Source organism: Schistocerca gregaria, chromosome 9 (genome assembly GCF_023897955.1).
Source record: "Schistocerca gregaria isolate iqSchGreg1 chromosome 9, iqSchGreg1.2, whole genome shotgun sequence".
In the NCBI taxonomy this organism is placed as follows: Eukaryota; Metazoa; Arthropoda; class Insecta; order Orthoptera; family Acrididae; genus Schistocerca; species Schistocerca gregaria.
The window spans coordinates 141062647-141084652 of record NC_064928.1 but is presented as its reverse complement, the minus strand read 5'-3'; the positions used below and the strand labels follow the sequence as shown (position 1 = coordinate 141084652).

Below are 22006 nucleotides of genomic sequence, written 5' to 3'. Positions count from 1 at the left end.
AAAAGAGTATTCCAGTCAACATTGTCAAAAGCTTTCTCTAAGTCTACAAATGCTAGAAACGTAGGTTTGCCTTTTCTTAATCTTTCTTCTAAGATAAGTCGTAAGGTCAGTATTGCCTCACGTGTTCCAACATTTCGACGGAATCCAAACTGATCCTCCCCGAGGTCTGCATCTACCAGTTTTTCCATTCGTCTGTAAAGAATTCGCGTTAGTATTTTGCAGCCGTGGCTTATTAAACTGATAGTTCGGTAATTTTCACATCTGTCAACACCTGCTTTCTTTGGGATTGGAATTATTATATTCTTCTTGAAGTCTGAGGGTATTTCGCCTGTCTCATACATCTTGCTCACCAGCTGGTAGAGTTTTGTCATGACTGGCTCTCCCAAGGCCATCAGTAGTTCTAATGGAATGTTGTCTGCTCCGGGGGCCTTGTTTCGACTCAGGTCTTTCAGTGCTCTGTCAAACTCTTCACGCAGTATCGTATCTCCCATTTCGTCTTCATCTACATCCTCTTCTATTTCCATAATATTGTCCTCAAGTACATCGCCCTTGTATAAGCCTTCTATATACTCCTTCCACCTTTCTGCCTTCCCTTCTTTGCTTAGAACTGGGCTGCCATCTGAGCTCTTGATATTCATACACGTGGTTCTCTTCTCTCCAAAGGTCTCTTTAATTTTCCTGTAGGCAGTATCTATCTTCCCCCTAGTGAGATAAGCTTCTACATCCTTACATTTGTCCTCTAGCCATCCCTGTTTAGCCATTTTGCACTTCCTGTCGATCTCATTTTTGAGACGTTTGTATTCCTTTTTGCCTGCTTCATTTACTGCATTTTTATATTTTCTCCTTTCATCAATTAAATTCAATATTTCTTCTGTTACCCAAGGATTTCTAGCAGCCCTCGTCTTTGTACCTACTTTATCCTCTGCTGCCTTCACTACTACGTCCCTCAGAGCTACCCATTCTTCTTCTACTGTATTTCTTTCCCCTATTCCTGTCAATTGTTCCCTTATGCTCTCTCTGAAACTCTGTACAACCTCTGGTTCTTTCAGTTTATCCACGTCCCATCTCCTTAATTTTTCACATTTTTGCAGTTTCTTCAAGTAGGAGCCTATATTTGCCACTTGCTCCTGTGTCATGGGACATCTGATATCACACCTCCCCTTCTCTGTTTCATACCCAGAGAAATGTACACATCTACTTATTGAATTTTTTGACAACATTTTTGAAAGGTTTTGCTGCAGAAATGTAGACATACAGCCATATCACTGCCTGGTGCTCATATTGACATCATGCTCCCTGTGAAAGCGTGACTGTAACTGTCACAAATAGCAGTCAAAGTTAAAGAGTAGCATGTATTCTAAGACGTTTTGTCATTCACTACACTCCACAATATTTCGACTGGGCATGTGCCAGTCATTCACCATTCTGCAATTTATTTACATGCTGGGTCTCTGTATTCCATGCATGCTTCAAAATCATACTCACAGAGTGACCACATTATATGGCAGGCACTGTTGTCACATGTGGAATTGTGGAGCTCTGCTTCCTTCAGGGTTGCTGCTCACTGTTGGCATTGGTGTACCCTTTCATTTTCATTTAGAGCAAATGGCAGAAATGATGTGATTCCACAGATCATCTCACTGATACCTGTTGACACAGTTAATTTTCTGCCATGTTTATTTCCACAGATTCTTTAATAATGGAGTCCAAACAGATGTTTCTCTAGCTAAATGTTCATCAAATACAATTGAATTCTCTGTGGGGATACAATGTTGACCAATAGCAGACTTAATTGACCCCAAAAGCTTAGTGCAGTGTTGATATCCAGGGCAGCATTTTTCCCTAGTGTGCATGGCCTGGCATATGTAAGCCCTACCACACAGCCAAGGTATTTTGGGAATTGCAGCCTTTCGCAACAACAAATCTTCTTTCACTGATCACTGGAGGTCTGCAATCTTCAATGGTAGGAGAAAAACCACATGAATCTGAACTTTCTGGAGAATCCTGGGAACATTGATCAAGATATAGTCAACAAATATAAAAATCCTAAGGATGTTGCTGCCTTACACTTTTCTTTACCTACTTTCTAGTTTTTGGCTTTAAATGACAGTGCTTGCGATTCATGAGCAACAAAGATATTTCCAAATGCTCGCTATCACACTGAAGAGTATAATATTGAGCTGTATAATATATGGGCTCTGTCTAGTCTATACGGGTAAATAATAATATAAATATTGCTAGCTTTTAATTACGCGTGACACATCATGGAGGTTACCTAACATGTGCACTTGGGCAGTTTTCAGAAGATGTGAGCATGTATGGATTTGATGCTTTTATATGAATATCAGTGCAAGCAAAAGCATACTCTACAATGTAAATGACATGATAATGATCAAGAAGTGCCAGAAATTTCATTTCTTATCATGTTGCAGAGACTACAGTCATCTGCAATGCAAGAATCGCTCTCACCATTATGAACAGGGACTGAGCACTTTGCATGTATCAGCAACTGTACTAAACAGAACATAATACATATTAAAAGCTGTATACATCAGGCAAGATGATTTTAAATATGGATTGCCATTAGAAATTAGCAACACTTTCAAATGAGTATAGACTGAGAAGTGCAGGAATTTTCTGCTCTCAATATATGAACAATTTTACTAGAGATCCATAAAACTTGATGAAATCAGAAAGAATAAAACCCTGTTTGCTGCTAATATTTTGGCTACAAGCCGTTCATCCACTTTCAGAGTTAGCCAGAAAGACTGATGGCAAAGCAATTTTGTCCACCTGATATACTGATGGAGTGAGCCAAGTGTGTATTACTAAACGGTAAATCATTGTGGAAGAAATACAACAAGGATGGCAAAGATACATCTTAATGTGGTCCCACTGTGAAAGATGTTCCACAATTCTGGTCAACAGTTGTTGTCTATAAGAGAGAACTACTGCCAGTGCCAGATTCAATATTTTGTGAAGGTTGACACCATCACCACCATTAATTACAACATGCATCAAATATATTTCAGTACCCTCCCTGCAAATTGAATATCAGAAGGGTGAAACAGATGTTGAAATCTGCATGTTCTTGCAGTCTACTGCTTGATTTGCTTGACTGCTTCTGGAGACAGCAGGTTTACCATGCCAAAGCAGGAGAATATAAGGTCAATGTTTCATGTAACTTTCTTGAACTACATGTTAAGTATGTCCTATATTTGATAAATCACACTGACAGAGAATCTTATACACATCTGCCATCTGTAAATCAAGTCATCCTTCACACAGTCAAGGAGAGTAGCAATCTTTGGTGCTGATACAAAAATAGCCTCAACCATGTTTTATGAGGGTAGGACCTATTTTACAGCAAAGATTTCTCATGATGTTTAGGAAGGTCATGGACTTGAACCTTTCCTCTTCAGCCACTTGAGATGGTACACACTCCTTCAGTTTTAATTGCAAAGCCTTTCAGATCTTTCATGGCAGATATCATTTATTTTCAAAGAGTTTTTTGAGGTGTTCAAGTTCTACCTGTAGATGATCCCGGTACCCGTCAGCAATAATATGTGCACCATGAACAAGGTTATTGGGGACACAACTGTCTACACTGAATGGCAACAGCTGTCCCCTCGAAAGTAAATATATTTAGTTGTTGGCTTGTGGAAGACACCATGACCCATGGTGATGTCAGTATTACATTGAACCAAGACATCCAACAATGGGAGGCATCGATAATTTCCAAACTCATGGTAAATTTGATGAAGTTTCTCCTCACTGTGGGGCCCTCTACCAAAGTGTAATCCACACATCTTCAAAATATGAAAACTTACGGAGTCCAAAGGCTTCTCTCAAAATCTTCATCATGATACGCAATTTTACTGAAGGTTCATGTAAATAATTTCAAAGAGCTGACATTCTCCAGCACTACAGATACTAACTAATTAATGGAACACAAGCTGGTGGTGGTAACGAGTTCATGGCTGAATGTGTCAAGGCAGATCAAATGTGTAAACACAGCAGGCACTTGTCACCAATGTTCAGATTATGTGCATACATATGTAACATTATTTTCTGCCACAATGCTTACAACATAAAGCTGTAAAACAACATACGCACAAAATGAAAAGACGAGATATAAAAAAGTTACACAATACCTTTCTGGTTCACTGCCACTACTTCTTGACTCCACTTCATGCTTGAGCTCCTGAAAAAGAGTATTAAGAGCATTTACTGTAAAACACACTAACTAGTTTTAACCCGTTAGTATAGATGGTTAATTGTTTTTGCGTTTGTCAGTATCCTCAACCATATTTCCTCACAACAAATAATCTTTGTTTCCATTCTCCTTTATTTAATAGGTCTTTCTGTGTAACCTCACACACCATCAACTTCCACATTAGACAAGCATACCTGACCTCAAACATCCCCACGTTCTCCTGTCTCCAATCTGCTTGTTGCACTATGTGCATCACTCCTTTTCATCACATACGATGTCTGTCTCCAAAGCAGATATTCTTTCTACATGCAGGATTACACTGGAAACAATTTGCAATGGCCATACACTGTAACTTGCCCATGTGAACGTTGAGACCTTAACAGACCAGATACGTATTTCATGTCATGCTCCAGTTGGGAAAGTGCCTAATGCCGGATGCACATTCTTTCCGGTTCTGCAAGTCTTGATGGCTATGTCTTTCTGAGACATAGTAGATATAACTGATGAAGCGGTGGTGTGGTAGCGTGTGTAAATGCAAATTTATTCCCCAAGGTCGTTCTCACGTCCAGACATAAAGACAAACAACCCAAACACATGTTCATTGAAATTAAATCTCTCAACAGAAAGTATCATCTCGTGTAATATATCATCATCATCACCCTCCCTCTCCCCCCCCCCCCCCCCTGCCTCTAAAGTTGGGACAGCTCTTGAGCTTAGAATTCACTCTCAGGTCTGGAATATTTGTGGTGAACACACAATTCTGGCCAGAGATATGAACACAAATATTCTAAACAACAGTCTCTCCATATCAAAATTAACATGTAGACTTTCCTGCTCAAACATTTCACTGCTTTCACTTGGACCATATCATCATGCAGTAGACACTCAAACCAACCAAGTCTCCAAAAAGGGAAATTCACACCGATCAGATCTCCACGGCTGTCTGGTTTGCTCATGGTGTAAGATACATGACTTACTTGTTATAACGTCCAAAGAATGAATTGCAAGTGATGATTTTTAAAGATTTTAAATGCTGGAATATTTTCGAGTTTATAGCTGAGATCTGACATGCAATGGCAAAAAATATGTTTTACATGAATTATGAAGTAGCTAACTTCGCTGAGACACTCAATAATTTCTACAATAAACAAACTCCTATAAAAACTGTATGAGTCAGGTGAAAATCAGCACCACAGCTTACTGATCAACTTGAAATCTTATGAGTATCAGAGATGCAGCACACAGGAAATATACATGGCACCTGACCTCTGATAATCATCACGCATACAATCAATGATGGGAACAATTTAGAATGACTGTAAGAAAAGTAAAACTCAGGTATGCCAAATCATTAGCTGAGGACTTTTACATACTCTTCATATGGCAGAAAAACCTATGAAGACAAGGGAAAGCAAAACCCAAATCCAGAGCTGAACTGCTAATTCCTATTGAGGATCTAAATGAATATTTCACTGCACCAACATTTTCACTTCACCAGGGTATAAGAGTACATACAATCATCCATTCCCTCAACGAATCAGTGGTTGATAAATAAATTTAAAAAATTCTGCAGCCAATAAGCTTTAATAAGGTCCAGAAGACAAATTCGTTCGGCAGCTGCAGGACATAACAACATTACAGTGCCAATGATCAATTTCCTTGTCAATCCACAACTCTGTCCTCTGACCCCCAAAAGCTCCCCAATAGCCTAAAAGCATTGACTCATAAAACCACTCCCCAAAATGGAATATTCCAATCAACACACTGACTACAAGCCCATCTGTGTTCTACCAGCATTATCTAAGCCAATTAAATACATAATTCACAACCAGCTTTCAAATTGCTATACATCAAATAACCTTTTTCCCAGAGAAAGTGCACCATGACAATTGCTCTTATAAAAGTGACTGACAAACTGATACCAGCTATGAACAAATGAGAGGAAATTATTATGTACTTTTAGGATTGCAGCAAAGCTTTCAATACTGCCAACTTGGATGCTCTACTTGCTTAATCAAAAGTCAAATTTTTATACACATGCTGTACAATGATACCACTCACACTTATATTCTGCCAACATTGTGTAATAATATCAAAGCAAAAACACCACAATGGAGGAATGTATTAGCAGAGGTCCTACAAGGACCAGTATTAGGCCCATTATTTTTTCATTTTATGTTAATGATGGTCAACTATCATCTCAAAGTGACAATATTATTTATATGGATTTCCAGCATAATAGGTAAATAATGGGACAGCAACTTGTGTTAACCAGTTTCATGTAGAAAACAGCCAAATTAGTAAGATTCATTTTTTTTTAATTTTCATTTTTAATTCCTGAGCCTAATTTCAAGTTACTCGAACCCATTTTCAAATCATTCTGCGAGACAGAAAGTTAAAATTAATATTTATTCATAAACTGTTATAAAAACTGAGTGCATATTACAGGATACAAAGCATATAATACCATGAGATATTTACCAAATACAGAAAATGGTATATTCTGTAACAGCATGCAATCTGTGTTAAGATTGTACGTACATGTCTACCAAAGTCATATTTTTCTATGAACACTGGCAGAACAAACATAAAACTGATGGTCTAGGTCCTACACTGACACAAGGAAACCTCAGTTGGGGGGGGGGGGGGGCACCCTATCAGGATTCAGGGAATTTCTTTATTACAATTTCCAGTTACCATGCACAAAAATTAATATAATGAAAGTACAGACAACTACCACATTTCAGGTTTTTAAAATTTTCCAGAAACACAGCAAGGCATTTAAAGGCTCTTTCATATATTTTTTTAAAATTTTTCCCACAGCAGTAGTACATTTAAAAGTAATGAACAGTAAACAACAGTAGCACATACTAACAGTTGATGCTACAGTGATACACAACATTGTTCATTGCAAACCATAAATAGTATGGAAAGAAACCAAATTAGTATGAAATTCAAAGTCATCACCACCATCTGAATTATATCATCGTAAACCACTTACTCCCAAACAAACCAAACAGAATGAATAACTATGAAATATTTTTAACATGACACTTCATTGGTGCAAACAGTGTTAAAATGCTAAGCTGTGTCTAACACTACCAAATGTGACAGCATATAAAAGTACGTGAGTGGTTTCATCTCAAATTATACAGGTCATGTCAACTTGTGGTCATGAATCTCCAAGGTAAAAATATATATTAGACCCACATATTTCAAGTGTTAAGAAATAAGGTAGTTCATTTTATCTTAGTTTCTGTAAATGGTACAGCCCTTTGAAAAAGTATATTTTGTAAATAACTCTTAAAACAATGGAGAACAAAAAATATAAATAAGAATATAAGAATATACAGCCTACAGTTGCAGGTTAACTTTATCATTTAACTAGGTTTCAACATTAGTAATAACGTCTTCTTCATTGACTAGAGTCTCTAGTCACACAACGAGGCCCATACAATGGGCTTAAAGTGAATTTGCTACAGCTTGTTTAATAGAAGTGACAAAACCTTATGGTTATGCATCAAGTTTAATAAAGTTGACTTAGGACCTGGTTTGTTTTAGGCAAACATTTAAATAATATTTTATATTCTGAAGAAGACGTTGAAACCTAGGTAAACGATAAAGTTAACCTGCAATTGTAGGCTGTATATTCTTATTTAAAGAATATCAGTTGCTGTCACAGCATAAAAATTTTTAAAAAAATATATAAATAATAAACAAAAAGTACTGGAGAGATGACAGATGTTTTGCATTAACGCTCTCTCTTAGTGTGCTGAAATTTAGCTGACACCTGCTCACTTATTTGCTTCCTTTAACTTACAATTTAAGACAAAAATACAAAATTTAAATTAATTTTTACATTTTTTTCTTATTTGGAAAGTCACAGAATGCTATCTTTTCTGTTGTATTACCAGATACAACTGATGTAATTATAAACAGTATCTTCTCTGCTCCAGCTACCTGCATTATATAAATATGTATTACTAAAAATGTAAAAACTGCATTTTTACAGTTCTTACAAATTATTTACTCAAAAATCCCCTTCTGAAAACTTTTGAGAATCACACAAGATGTTGTTTGGTTAATCTGTTACCAGTCAATGCAAACACAAATAGCAATATTTTTTTGTGTAAAGTGATAAAAAATTTTCAACATTCTGCATATTTTGTAGCACTGAATTTCTAGTGTAAAATATGCATGTTGGCAACAGTTTGCAGCACTGCACATACCACTCTGCACTGAGTTTTCTCATTTGACATACCAAAAGCTCTGGATCAGGGCAACCAGGCAGAGGCAATGTTTCTTGATTTTCAAAAAGCGCTTGACTCGGTACCACGTCTACACTTATTGTTGAAAATAGAATCATATAGAGTATCAAGTGAAATTTGTGGCTGGATTGAGCACTTTTTGGTAGGGAGAACACAGCTTGTTATCTTGGAATGAGAGTCATCATCAGATGCAGAAGTAACTTCAGATGTGCCCCAGGGAAGTTTGTTGGATCCCCTGCTGTTCATGTTGTATATTAATGACCTTGCAGATGATATTAATCGTAAAATCAGGATTTTTGCAGATGATGCTGTTATCTTCAATAAAGTACTATCTGAGAGAAGCTGCATAAATATTCAGTCAGATGTTGATAAGATTTCAACACTGTGCAAAAATTGGCAACTTGTTCTATTTGTTCAGAAATGTAAAATTTTGCACTTCGCAAAAAGAAAAAATGTAGTTTACTATACTATCAATCAGTCACTGATGGAACTGCCCTACTCATACAAATACCTGGATGTAACACACTGCAGGGATATGGAATGGAATGATCACATAGGTTGAGCTGTGGGTAAAGCAGGTGGTAGACTTCATTTTATTGATAGAATACTGGCAAAGTGCAATCAGTCTACAAAAGAGACTGCTTACAAATCACTTGTGTGACCCAGCCTAGCAATCCTAGAATATCGTTCAAGTGTGCGGTACTGTACCAGATAGGAGTAACAGGGGTATTGAATGCATACAGAGAAGGGTAGCACGAAGTACTAATTCTATATTTTGTGCATCATATAAAGTGTTCAACCATATTTGGGCTGCCACAGCAAATGTTTGTAAATTATACTGTTTAGTTTCAATTGCAGCAGATTGAATGACTTCTTCATCAGCTTACAACAAATGGCTACACTACTAACACAACAAGCAGTACCACAGCTGGTTGCTGCACCCAAGTTTCACCCATTTAACAGTAATGAAGAGGATTAGTCAGAATATCAAATGCAGATGGAAGCTCACTTCACCGCATACAGCATTACAGATATGGCACACAATGCTTTTTCCTTTCACTGGTCGGAGCCGACAAAGTACTGTATGTTTAAAACTGTGCTAAATTTCTCACCCAGAAGATGCTAGTTACGATGACCTTGTTCGGCTGCTAGGTGAACATTTTGATGGTCAGGTTCATGTCACTGAAGTGAGGTTTAAAATTTTCTGGCTCGAGCAGCAGCCTGATCTGACTTTAAAACAATGGATATCCAAAATTAGGGGACTAAAAAGTTCAAGTGTTCTTGTGAACTAAGCTATAGCGGTGTTATGTTACATGATGCAATCACTTAAAATGGTTCAGATGCACACATTCATGGTGCTATTCTCAAATAGCCTGAAAAAAGATTTGTCTCTTGTGGAATTACTGAGGTTGATTTTGAGGCTCCATGTATTTCTCATGTTAAAAGTGCACAAGACACTCAGTCCATGCTAATTTTAATGTGAATAAAGAAAGGGTGCAGATTAACAGTAAACCTAAACATAAAAACTTTTGAAATATTTCCAGTGTGGCATATACTGGCCATGAGACATCAGAACTTGACATATGCAGTTTGTCAGCAACTTTTTGTGATGTTAGATAATGTGTTCCATTTCATGTACTCAGTTCTAGTGCAAAAACTTTTCTTTAGACTTGTTTGATTTCTTCAAACTGTGCATACAAGACAATTTGTTACAAATCAGAGTTTCTGTGGTTCATACTAATCTTATGACTTGTGTAATGAGTACAGAGAACTGTTTGTAGGATTACGAAGTGCTAAAGATCTTAATGTGTACATTACCATTAAAGACAATGTGCAACCATGGTTTTCTAATGCAAGGTCTGTCTCCCATGCAGTATGTCAGAAATCTGCTCAGGAATAGCAACAATGGAAAAAGTGGGGTTACACAACATTTTTCTGCAAATCAGTGGGTATCACCTTTGGTCAATTCATAAAACCTGCTAGGAAATTTACTTGTATGTGCTGATTTTCATATATTCACTTCCTCTCCCACAGCTGGAGGAATTAATGGACAGAACTGAGACAGATCAGAGTCTTTTACAGGATTGATTTACATGAGGGATACTACCTGTTACCCCTGGACAAGCTGCCCAAGCAATATTTTGTGGTCAACACTCACAATTGGACTGTTACAGTTTCAAAGAACTGCTTCGGCTCCAGCTATTTTTCAACAGGTGCTGCAACAAATAACTCTGAAAGTCTCTCCATGCATAAACTATTTTGACACTATTGTTGTCATGGTTCGTATGCCTGTTGAATGTATAGCAAATTTAGACCGCTTGTTTCAAGTTCTTTCAGTGCCTGGTTTAAAGTGCAACAAGAAAAAGTGCTCCTTCTTTCAAAAGAACCTGAACATTTAGGACAGGTAATAAATGAACAGTGTTCATCCTGCTAACACACACTTATCTGCGAATGGAGATCTACCAGTGACGTGTAAGATTCAGGAGGAGGAGGAGGAGATTATTGTTTAAAGCCCCATCACCATTGAGGTCATTAGAGACGGAGCACAAGCTCTGATTAGGAACGGAAGCGGAAGGAAATTGGCCATGACTTTTCAAAGGAACCACCTCGGCATCTGCCTGAAGTGATTTATGAAAATCACAGAAAACCTAAAAGAGTATAGCCAGACACAGGTTTGAACCGTTATCCTTCTGAATGTGAGTCTAGTGTGCTAACCACTGCACTAACTCATTTGGTGTGTAACATTCAGTAACTCTAAGCTCACATAGGGAGACCATCTTAAAGATTTTTCTTTCCTTCTACCACTCATTTCCAAGTGACAGGAAGTCACTCGCAGAACAATTATATAGTCATTGCCAGCATAGCCTGTTGTATCTTCCATGGCCACCTTGGAAACAACGTGTTCTGTCAGGTCGGGTAAAGTTTCAATCACAGAATGAAGTCTTATTTTAATATTTTGGAAGTAACAGTGTTGAGACCATGGTGTCATCACAAAGGTTTTTGGATGTACATCTTATGTCTTCCAAGGCTCCACAGGGCTGCATCAGTGTCACTACAACCAGCATCAGCACTATGTCAGTGATTTTGTCACAGAATTTTTACCAGCAGACACAGCACATCACTGGAGTCAACAACAGCAGCAATCTTCACCTCTACTCATCATTGCTGGCACTACCAGAGTGGTGCTGACAGAGATTGATGTTGCACCACCAGTATGACTCATGTCTCCATCATCAGCACCTATCCTGCAGCCTGAGCTGACGTCTGCCAAACCACAACATGTGTCACTGGATGCAGATGTGCGCCCTGTGGCCAGTTTTTTAGCTGGTGTTCCTGGTCACTCACAAGGTGGCTACTGAGGTCCCTACAGCCATCATCTGTCATTACACTCCCTGTCTCCTACATCTACATCTACATACATACTCCGCAATCCACCATACGGTGTGTGGCAGAGGGTACCTTGTACCACAACTAGCATCTTCTCTCCCTGTTCCACTCCAATACAGAATGAGGGAAAAATGACTACCTATATGCCTCTGTACCTGCCCTAATCTCTCTTATCTTATCTTTGTGGTCTTTCCGTGAAATATAAGTTGGCAGCAGTAAAATTGTACTGCAGTCAGCCTCAAATGCTGGTTCTCTAAATTTCCTCAGTAGCAATTCACGAAAAGAATGCCTCCTTTCCTCCAGAGACTCCCACCCAAGTTCCTGAAGTATTTCCATAACACTCGCATGATGATCAAACCTACCAGTAACAAATCTAGCAGCCCACCTCTGAATTGCTTCTATGTCCTCCCTCAATCTGAACTGATAGGGATCCCAAATGCTCGAGCAGTACTCAAGAATAGGTTGTATTAGTATTTTATAAGCAGTCTCTGTTACAGATGAACCACATCTTCTCAAAATTCTACCAATAAACCGAAGATGACTATCTGCCTTCCCCACAACTGCCATTACATGCTTGTCCCACTTCATATCGCTCTGCAATGTTACGCCAAAATATTTAATCGACATGACTGTTTCAAGCGCTACACTACTAATGGAGTATTTAAACATTACGGGATTCTTTTTTGTTATTCATCTGCATTAATTTACATTTATCTATATTTAGAGTTAGCTGCCATTCTCTACACCAATCACAAATCCTGCCCAAGTCATCTTGTATCCTCCTACAGTCACTCACCGACGACACCTTCCCATACACCACAGCATCATCAGCAAACAGCTGCACATTGCTATCCACCCTATCCAAAAGATCATTTATGTAGATAGAAAACAACAGCGGACCTACCACACTTCCCTGGGGCACTCCAGATAATACCCTCACCTCCGATGAACACTCACCATCGAGGACAACGTACTGAGTTCTATTACTTAAGAAGTCTTCAAGCCACTCACATATTTGGGAACCAATTCCATATGATCGTACCTTAATGAGGAGTCTTCAGTGGGGCACTGAGTCAAATGCTTTCCAGAAGTCAAGGAATATGGCATTCGTCTGATACCCTTCATCCATGGTTCGCAAGATATCTTCTACATCTGCACTCAGTGTCTTGCCCCTCCTCTGCCATTGTCATGTGACACAACAATATGACAATGGTATGGAAGTTTGTTGGGGGGAAATGTGTGTCATCTAAAGAATGAGGTGACATGGCAAGATTTGTACTTTGCAACAAAATCACAAGTGAGTACAGCCACTGCCAGGTGCAACAATGAATGGGAGGGAGTTGTGCTTTGTGACAGTCGCAAATATACACGACATTCCTGTGGCCATGGATTATTTCAAAGGTAAGCATTTCATCTTGTTCAAGCCATAATAAAATAATCCATAGTGCTGAAGAGTGTTATTTTGTCTGATACAGAGCAATGGACAGATGTTCTGTGAGAAGTGACATGCTCTTCGAAGAAGATGGTACAGGATAATTGTTTCAATTATTCAACTGCTTAACGTCAAGACATTCATGATGGTGTTGAGGCTATGTTTCCCTGTAGCTGCTCCACAAGGAATCAGTTTGAGCAGAGAGTAATTCCCGTACATTCTAACTGAAGCTTTAGAACAAATAAGAAGAAATAATTTATTTGATCTTTACTGTAATACCTGTCAGGAGTGACATGCTTCACACTTATTTTACCTTCTTTTCAGTTTAATGCATGGATATTGATAGTAAATGCATGACTTTTTGATGTGATTTGGCCATTATTTACATATAATTACATAATCAGTGAACAGTTTGCAAACATTCTATCTGTACTAATGAATATTTTAAATAATTAATGGAAAATCTCATATAAAATTGTGAAACAAATACTAACAAAGAGATAGAGGGGCTGGCCAGTACTTACCTAGCTCAGTACAGCCGATAGATACACAAAAAACAACTGAAAATGTACGTTCCTAGCTTTCGGAATAAATGTTCCTTCATCAGGGAGGAGAGAGGGGAAAGAAAGGGAAGAAGGGAGAGTGAATTTAGTTACTCACAGCCCAGGTTATGAAGCAACAGGGAAAGGAAAACAGGGAGGGTAGCAAGGATGCTTCTTTGACCCTGCCAGGTTCCCTTTAAGAAGAATGTATTTGCTTGGAGCACAAGTTCATAGCATTTTCATGTAAGTTTAATAAACACAACAGATACACATAACAGAGACTTAAGTCATCCATAACATATTCTCCTTCACTATTTACAACAGTCTGCCAATGCTGGAGTAATGTTCCAATACTGTGACTGTAGAAATCATGTAGCTTTCGGGTGAAAAACTCATCACGCCATGTTTGGAGCACTTTTTCATCCTGAAAAGAACTTCCTTCAAGTTTGTTTGACACGGTGGAAAAAATGAAACTCTTAGGGCATGAGATAAGGTGAGTAAGGTTTGTGCAGAATGACTTCTCAACCGAACTCCCGTCTGCCAGAAAGTGACAAGAGGGGTGGAGGGGGTGGTGGGCACTAATATGGAGTTTCATCACTTCGCATAGTCTTCCCAGTTGTCGTTCTTGGATTGTGTCTGCAAGACATCTCAGTTGTTGATAATAAATGTCAGCACTGATGGTTCCACGTCAAGGAAGCAATGCATAGTGCATCACACCACTGCTGTTCCACCAGGTGCAAACATTATCTTTTGTGGATGTGTGCAGGTCTTTGTACAAGGAGTTAATGCTTTCTTTGGGCTCGACCATCTATTTCGTTTCCTTATGTTAACATAAAGTCACCATTTCTCATAACCAGTAATGACAGGATAGGAATCATCAGTATTATTCAAGTGTCAATTGAAGATGAATAGGCAGAGATGCACATCTGGCCACCCGTTGACTTCTGTGATTTTGGCTTACATTACACGGAGTCTATACATCCAATTTTTGAATCATCTCCATTGTATGCAAATGTCATATGATGGTGGAATGACAACAGTTCATCACATTTACCAATTTTAGAGTACACTGAAGTGGATAACTGTTGATTAATGCATTTGAACCATCTTCATCAAGCCACGAAGGTCTTCCTGAATGTGGCAGGTCACTAATGTCAGAACAGCTATCCTTATAACGAGAAATCCATTTTCTTGCCATGGTCTGTATAATGGTATTATCCCCATACACAGCACAAATATTTCTAATCGCCTCTGCTGCTGTCACCCCTCTATTGAACTCAAACAGAAGAGTATGTTGGAAATATTCGGATTTCTCTGCTTGATACTCCGTTTTCGAGCATCCACTATCTCCTAATAACAAAATGACAATATGTAAACTCAAATTCGGACACTTTATTATAAATAAAAAATGAAAATCAATAAATTACCCAAAGCAAATGGAATATTAACACACAAAATGAAAATAGCATAAACTTATGCACAAAACTAATATTTACAGGCCTCAGTAAAACAGTTCTCAACATGTGTCAAGAATTGGAGGTGGTCCTTTTTAGACACCTGCTGTAAATTAATCACCACAAAACATGTCTTGTAGTGGAGGCTGCACATTGTATTCCTGTGAAATATTTTCTGAAAGTTCATACATTTTCAATACAAATGGTTTACAAACTCTTCCTGCCAATACCTAAAGTCCCTCCATTTCACAGGGAAGCAAAGGTTCAATGGCTGCTTCTTCTAAAATGTTCTGGTGAATTGGACAAAAATGTATGCAGTGGAGCAAGCAAATGCCAGTTCAGCTTTCACTGTAGGATTGTACAGAAGCTGAACAAAGTGTCTGTTTGCACTGTTTGAAGTTAGAGCAGCAAGTGTAAGAAACATTTTCTGACACGAGCCCGCAGCTGAAGCATTCTCCCTGTAGCTGATTCCAGGATTAACTGTCTGGATGAACAACACATTATGACATAACACCTAGACAATCTCAATGAATGCTGTTATGTCCAAGAAGTCTTCTTCTCCTTATGGCGAACCATTTAAGACATTATTTACAGACATGCATACACAGTCAGATCAGAAGCATCCTCTCCTAGATGATGCAATTCTTTTAAGAAATCAGTTATGCTGGAGGTGAATATTACAGAAGCCTACATCAATAAGTTTCATTTTTCTTACAAGACAGACTTGTGAATTAAGGAGCCTCATTACTTTCTTATTAACATTTGGGGCTCACTTCCACACATTAACTGTTTATGCACAGAAAGTTTTGCTGAAACTAATGTGCTTGGATGTTTACAAACTATATCCTCAGATGTTGCTTTACCACTGAAAAATTCTGGAAACAATGGCTCACAATTTTACTCTGAGCTGCTGACCAACAGCAAACCACAGTTTCTTATTACTTTGCACCACCACTGTTCGTTGTTTCATTAAAACACACAGAATAATATGCATTATCCATATCATTTGGCAGCTGCTTTTTAAATAAGTTTCTAGGTCTTCAGTCATAATGTACTGGAATAAGTTCTACTCAAAATGAATCATGTGGAACAGCTCCAGGAAGCAGAGCCCGCAAAAAGATCAATGATGCCTTGAGATAAACCACAATAATGGCACTGTCCTTAACAATATGCAATTTCACTGTTCAAAGAGACAGTGATGGATCGTCAGTGTTCACAGAAGATGCTGAACTGCACAATGGACCTGCAATGCTGTGGCACCCATTTTTGTACAAAATAACTTATGTCTTGATGTCATTGCATGTTGGTTCAAAGCCTGAAAGCCTCCCTTTTCCACATTTATGACAATATTACACACAACAACAAAATTAAAGTTCACAGTGTTTCTTTGCCCGCTCAAACATTTTGGCTCCTCTTCCATCCTCCTTGACAAACCAGTTACTTCTCACAGAACATCTGCCCATAGCCCTTCAGATGATGCACCAATGCAGTAAGTTGTTGCAGAAGATAATACGACAATTGGAAACTCTGATGTCACTGTCTCACGAGAGCCTCGAGTGTGTAAATATTTTCATTTGTTAAGACAACAATATCATGTCTACATATCACTTTCCCTACAGATAATTTTTTACTCTCTCTCTCTCAACCAACAATTACAGTTATAAAACTATTACAATTTGTGTAGTAAAACTTAGGCAGCACAGATAGACGACACCTAATAATGGTATAATTGCTGTACCAGTGCACACAACAGAACCCAGAAGAGATCCACCTGAAGCTACAAGTGGGGGTGTGGCCTGTGGAAGAGAACAAAATGTCAAGCGGGAGCCGAGCTGAACAAAGCTGAGTGCGGGCAAAAAGGACACCATGAAGGACAAGAACAAACCAACCTATGTAAACAATGAAGTGCCAATTGGAAACCTTTGCCACTATGTCAACAGGCAAAGGGCAAAGATAGACACAATTCCAATTGCGACCAGAGGGAAGTCCCAAATGAGATTGTTATCCAACAGTCCCGCAGTGAGCTGATGACTGCAACTGACAATATCGGACGTGAAAACGGAACTGATAGACCATTCGCTGGGCAGCCGTATCTATACAGACCACAAGGAACACTATGGGAATCGCATTCACACAGTGAGAACAGTGGTGAGCTCATGCTGTAAGTGCAGGACAGCAGCAAGACTCTGCCCTCTAATGGACATCTAGGTCCATCACCTTTGGCTGGCATTCTACTTCCACAGAGCCAAATGCCAGAGTAATATTACGATAAAAAAATAATAATTATAATATTTAGAGAACTGATGGTAAAAATATTTCATTATTTAGTCTTTGTTATAAAAACACCACCTATTACATACCCAGGCTAAGAGAAAACATACTACACTGAACTGTGCAATGTGACACCCAGGAGAATCAGCTTCTGTCTATAATAGCAGCTTTATAACCAAAAGACATTGTTATTCATCTAAAAAAAAAAAAATACATGTATGACTCAACTACAACTTGATGTATTAAAAAAAAAGTTTCAATAATCAGCTGGTAGCAGAAGCGATATGTAGCCCAATGTCTACATGAAAACTTACTTTGGGATACATACCAGCTGTTCTCAATAGTATTAATTACATGATGGTTAATTATGTTGGCTACCACAATGTATTTCAATTTAAATTGATTCTTAGATGATACTTACTAATATCAGTAACAATAAATATCATCCATGTAGCACACATTATGGCAATTTCAGGTGTACACTTAGACATCATACTTATGATGATATTTGCTCCTTGGTACAAACACACTACTTGCCAGTAGTTAATTAATTACAGCATTTGTTACTGTGCAACAGTTATTACTCTCATAACCTAGGCATCTAGCATCAAGACGGGCATTGACTAAGCTCATGTTGTCAATTCATCCAGCATGATGCAGTTTCATGGTTTATTTATACACAGAACCATTGGCACTATATTGCGATTTACCATGTGTTCAAGCTTGTACCATAGACATAGGTCTACATGTAATATGCATCATTAACAAATAAACATTTTGTTCAGCACTTAGCCATCTAAACACCAACGTCAGCACTATCACATTTTCACAGTATCTGTGGGTGACTGTATTAACAGTCTAACCCCACAGTAGCATGTCTTTTATCATTCCTTGTTCTGCAGCTGACATATATAAGAGCACTGACTTTGCCTTACAGTTTATCATTTGGTCAAATCTGCAATGTAGACATAGTTGTTGTTGTTGTTGTTGTTGAGGTATTCAGTCCAGAGACTGGTTTAATGCAGCTCTCCATGCTTCTCTATCATGTGCAAGCTGCTTCATCTCCCAGTACCTACTGCAACCTACATCCTTCTGAATCTGTTTAGTGTATTCATCTCTTGGTCTCCCTCTATGATTTTTACCCTCCACGCTGCCCTCTAATACTAAATTGGTGTTCCTTTGATGCCTCAGAATATGTCCTACCAATCAATCCCTCCTTCTAGTCAAGTTGTGCCACAAATTTCTCTTCTCCCCAATTCTATTCAATACCTCCTCATTAGGTATGTAATCTAACTATCTTATCTTCAGCATTCTTCTGTAGCACCACATTTCGAAAGCTTCTATTCTCTTCTTGCCTAAACTATTTATCATCCACATTTCACTTCCATACATGGCTACACTTCATACAAATACTTTCAGAAACGACTTCCTGACACATAAATCTACACTCTATGTCAAAAAATTTCTCTCCTTCAGAAACGCTTTCCTTACCATTGCCAGTCTACATTTTATATCCTCTCTACTTTGGCCACCCAAATAGCAAAACTTATTCACTACTTTAAGCGTCTCATTTCCTAATCTAATTCCCTCAGCATAACTCGATTTAATTTGACTACATTCCATTATCCTCGTTTTGTTTTTGTTGATGTTCAACTTATATCCTCCTTTCACGACATTGTCCATTCCGTTCAACTGCTCTTCCAGGTCTTTTGCTGTCTCTGACAGAATTACAATGTCACCAGTCATAAAGTTTATGTTTGACCTCTGCTCTCAGGCATGGAAACGTGTGGTGTCCAGAGGTTAGTTAGGTTTAAGTAGTTCTAAGTTCTAGGGGACTGATGACATCAGATGTTAAGTCCCATAGCGCTCAGAGCCATTTGGCCTCTACTTAAGACAGTGTTACTACTCAGGGGACATATTGGTTGAAATCACCGATGATGGCTGTTAATCAGTTGAAATCAATTTGCAAAACTGAATAAATAAAACATGATTTTGCAACTGGTTGCTGCATATTTGGTAATTTTATGGTTTACGGTTGCTGCACGGCTTGGGAACCACATGGAGCCCACCATTCATTTCAAAGGTACTCACAGAAATATAGTCACTGACAATTTCTTCATAAATCTAACATTTGCAAGGCTTTTGACTTGGCATTTGTCCACAGTTGATACTGGTACTGTGAAAAGAAACAAGCCCTATGCGCCGCCAGAAATGCACCCTTCCTCTTCATGCCAAGAGCTGTCTTCTATATTTGGAATTAGGGAAGGTAATGTTTCCTTGTGTTTGTATGCTCCAAAGAAGGAGAAAGCAGTTCTAATGATATCCTCTATGCATTATGGTGCATCCACTTCTGGCCCTGCTTCAAAGCCAGATGATGTACATATTTTAATGATGGGGCACTGATAATATGGACAAGTTGTGTTCTCATTACAGCATAAAATGGAGGACACAGAGATGGTCATTAGCATTTTTTTTTACAACATTCTAAATATTGCCTGCTTGGGGGTATAATTCACACAGAAAACAATCATCAAGTAAAAAATGTCACACTCATATGCAGACCGTTTCTACTGGATCTGGGGGAACATTTGGCAATGCCTTTCACTGTCACTACATCATCAACTCCTAACTCTATGAGAAATTTTTCTGTGAAATCAAGTATTGACTGCATAATAGGAGGACCTATAATTCTAGTTCCTGAACAAGTGGAGACTCAGCCAAAGCGAGATGCTTCTGGATGGCTGAAAATCATTAGTGACTTGTGTATGCAAATCTCAATTAAACAAAAGATAGAGGAAAACAAGAAGAAGTTGCAAGAAATATAAGAAACCAATATGTGATGAGCACTGCATTTCAACAGTCTACGTACTTTGTAAATAAATAATAATTCCAAGTTTACATTTCTCCTGTAATGAGCAGCAAAACTTAATAGTTATGTCACATTATGTAATTTACTGTCACATACAAAAAGAACTGACATATTTTGCACATATTTATGACTATATCTGTTGTGTTATTACTTGGTTTCTAATAAATGACAATACTATTAATATATTATCCAAAATAAAATTTTTCATTTGTGAACTCCATACCTGCTCTAACGGAGATATGTGTTTACCTGGGTAACCCAAATATAGATGAGAGGGTGCATTACATTACACCAAATTCAAATGCTGTTTTTTGAAGATATTTAAAGTTTGCTTTTATTATGACATTTGTTAAGACAAAATTAGGAATAAACTGAGGCTTGTGTACACTAGTTTCAATACATCTGAAAAACTGCCTGTTATAATTATAAAGGTAACGCAAGTAACCCAATGTGGACACAAGTGTTAAAATGATCACATTCAATGCTCATTCGTACTATTTTTCCTTTTTTGATTGTTATTCTATTCTATGTACCATAATATACACACACATTGGATATACTCTTAATACTATAAAAACAACCATTATTTTCAATGAATGTTTAGAATATGGAGTTTTTCTGGATTCACTCAAAATCTTAGAAGTTACCCCATATACAAGATGGGTGATATGCAGCTCCCTCAGTACTACCAACCAGTTTCTATTGTGGCAATATTTTAAAAATTCTTTGAATTACTCATGAACATTCAATTAAGCAATTATTTTGAAAAACAAACATGAACTCCTCTGCAACAGTCAGTATGAATTTCAACCAGGTAAATATACCACTGCAGTTGTTCTGGAAATTGTTGATAAGATTTTAACAGTTTTAGAAAATAGTAAGACAATGTCACTTGATCTAAGTAAAGCATTTGAAAGCATTCCTTTTGGTAACAAAATTAGGGTATTAAAGTATACAAAAATCTACATTAGCAGTAATTTCTACCTACATGAACAGCAGCAGATGCCTTCTTACAAGGGAACCTCCGTATTGCATCCCCCTCAGATTTAGTTATGTTGGCACAGTGGATAGGACTTGAAAAACTGAACACATATCAATCGAGAAAACAGGAAGAAGTTGTGTGGAACTATGAAAAAAATAGGCAAAATATACAAACTGAGTAGTCCATGCGCAAGATAGGCACATCAAGGATCATGTGAGCTGAGGAGCGCTGTGGTCCCGTGGTTAGTATGCACAGCTGCAGAACGAGAGGTCCTTGGTTCAAATATTCCCTCGAGTGAAAAGTTTAATTTTCTATTTTCAGTTTATGTGACAAATCCTTATGTTTTCATCACTGTTTTGGGAGTGATTATCACATCCCCATGAAAACCTAAATTGAGCAAGGTAGAAGAATCTTTTTACCATTTCGCCAAGTGTACAAGTTAGGTGGGTCGACAACATATTCCTGTCATGTGACGCACATGCCGTCACCAGTGTCGTACAGAAAATATCAGACGTGGTTTCCTGTGGAGGAATCGGTTGACCTATGACCATGTGATCAAATGTTTTCGGTTCCCATTGGAGAGGC

At 38.1% G+C, this 22006-nt stretch overlaps 1 protein-coding gene across 22 annotated transcripts in view; it reads right to left on the bottom strand.

Moving 5' to 3' along the window:
* The window catches only part of LOC126291704 (zinc finger protein 501-like), a 199843-nt gene that overhangs the window by 104530 nt on the left and 73307 nt on the right, over positions 1 to 22006 (bottom strand). For 17 of the 22 annotated variants that reach the window (XR_007551849.1, XM_049985345.1, XM_049985340.1 and 14 more), the window contains one exon: positions 4155 to 4204. The exons of 1 other annotated variant lie outside the window; for it this stretch is intronic. Coding sequence is in view for 18 of the 21 variants with exons in the window: in XM_049985345.1 (XP_049841302.1) it covers positions 4155 to 4204 (50 nt within the window). In the remaining 3 variants the exon portion in view is untranslated. Of the gene's footprint in view, positions 1 to 4154; positions 4205 to 6879; positions 8177 to 15006; positions 15196 to 20746; positions 21462 to 22006 lie in introns of those variants that run through there. 4 more of the 22 variants (XR_007551851.1, XR_007551850.1, XM_049985352.1 and 1 more) reach the window with 3 other exon arrangements.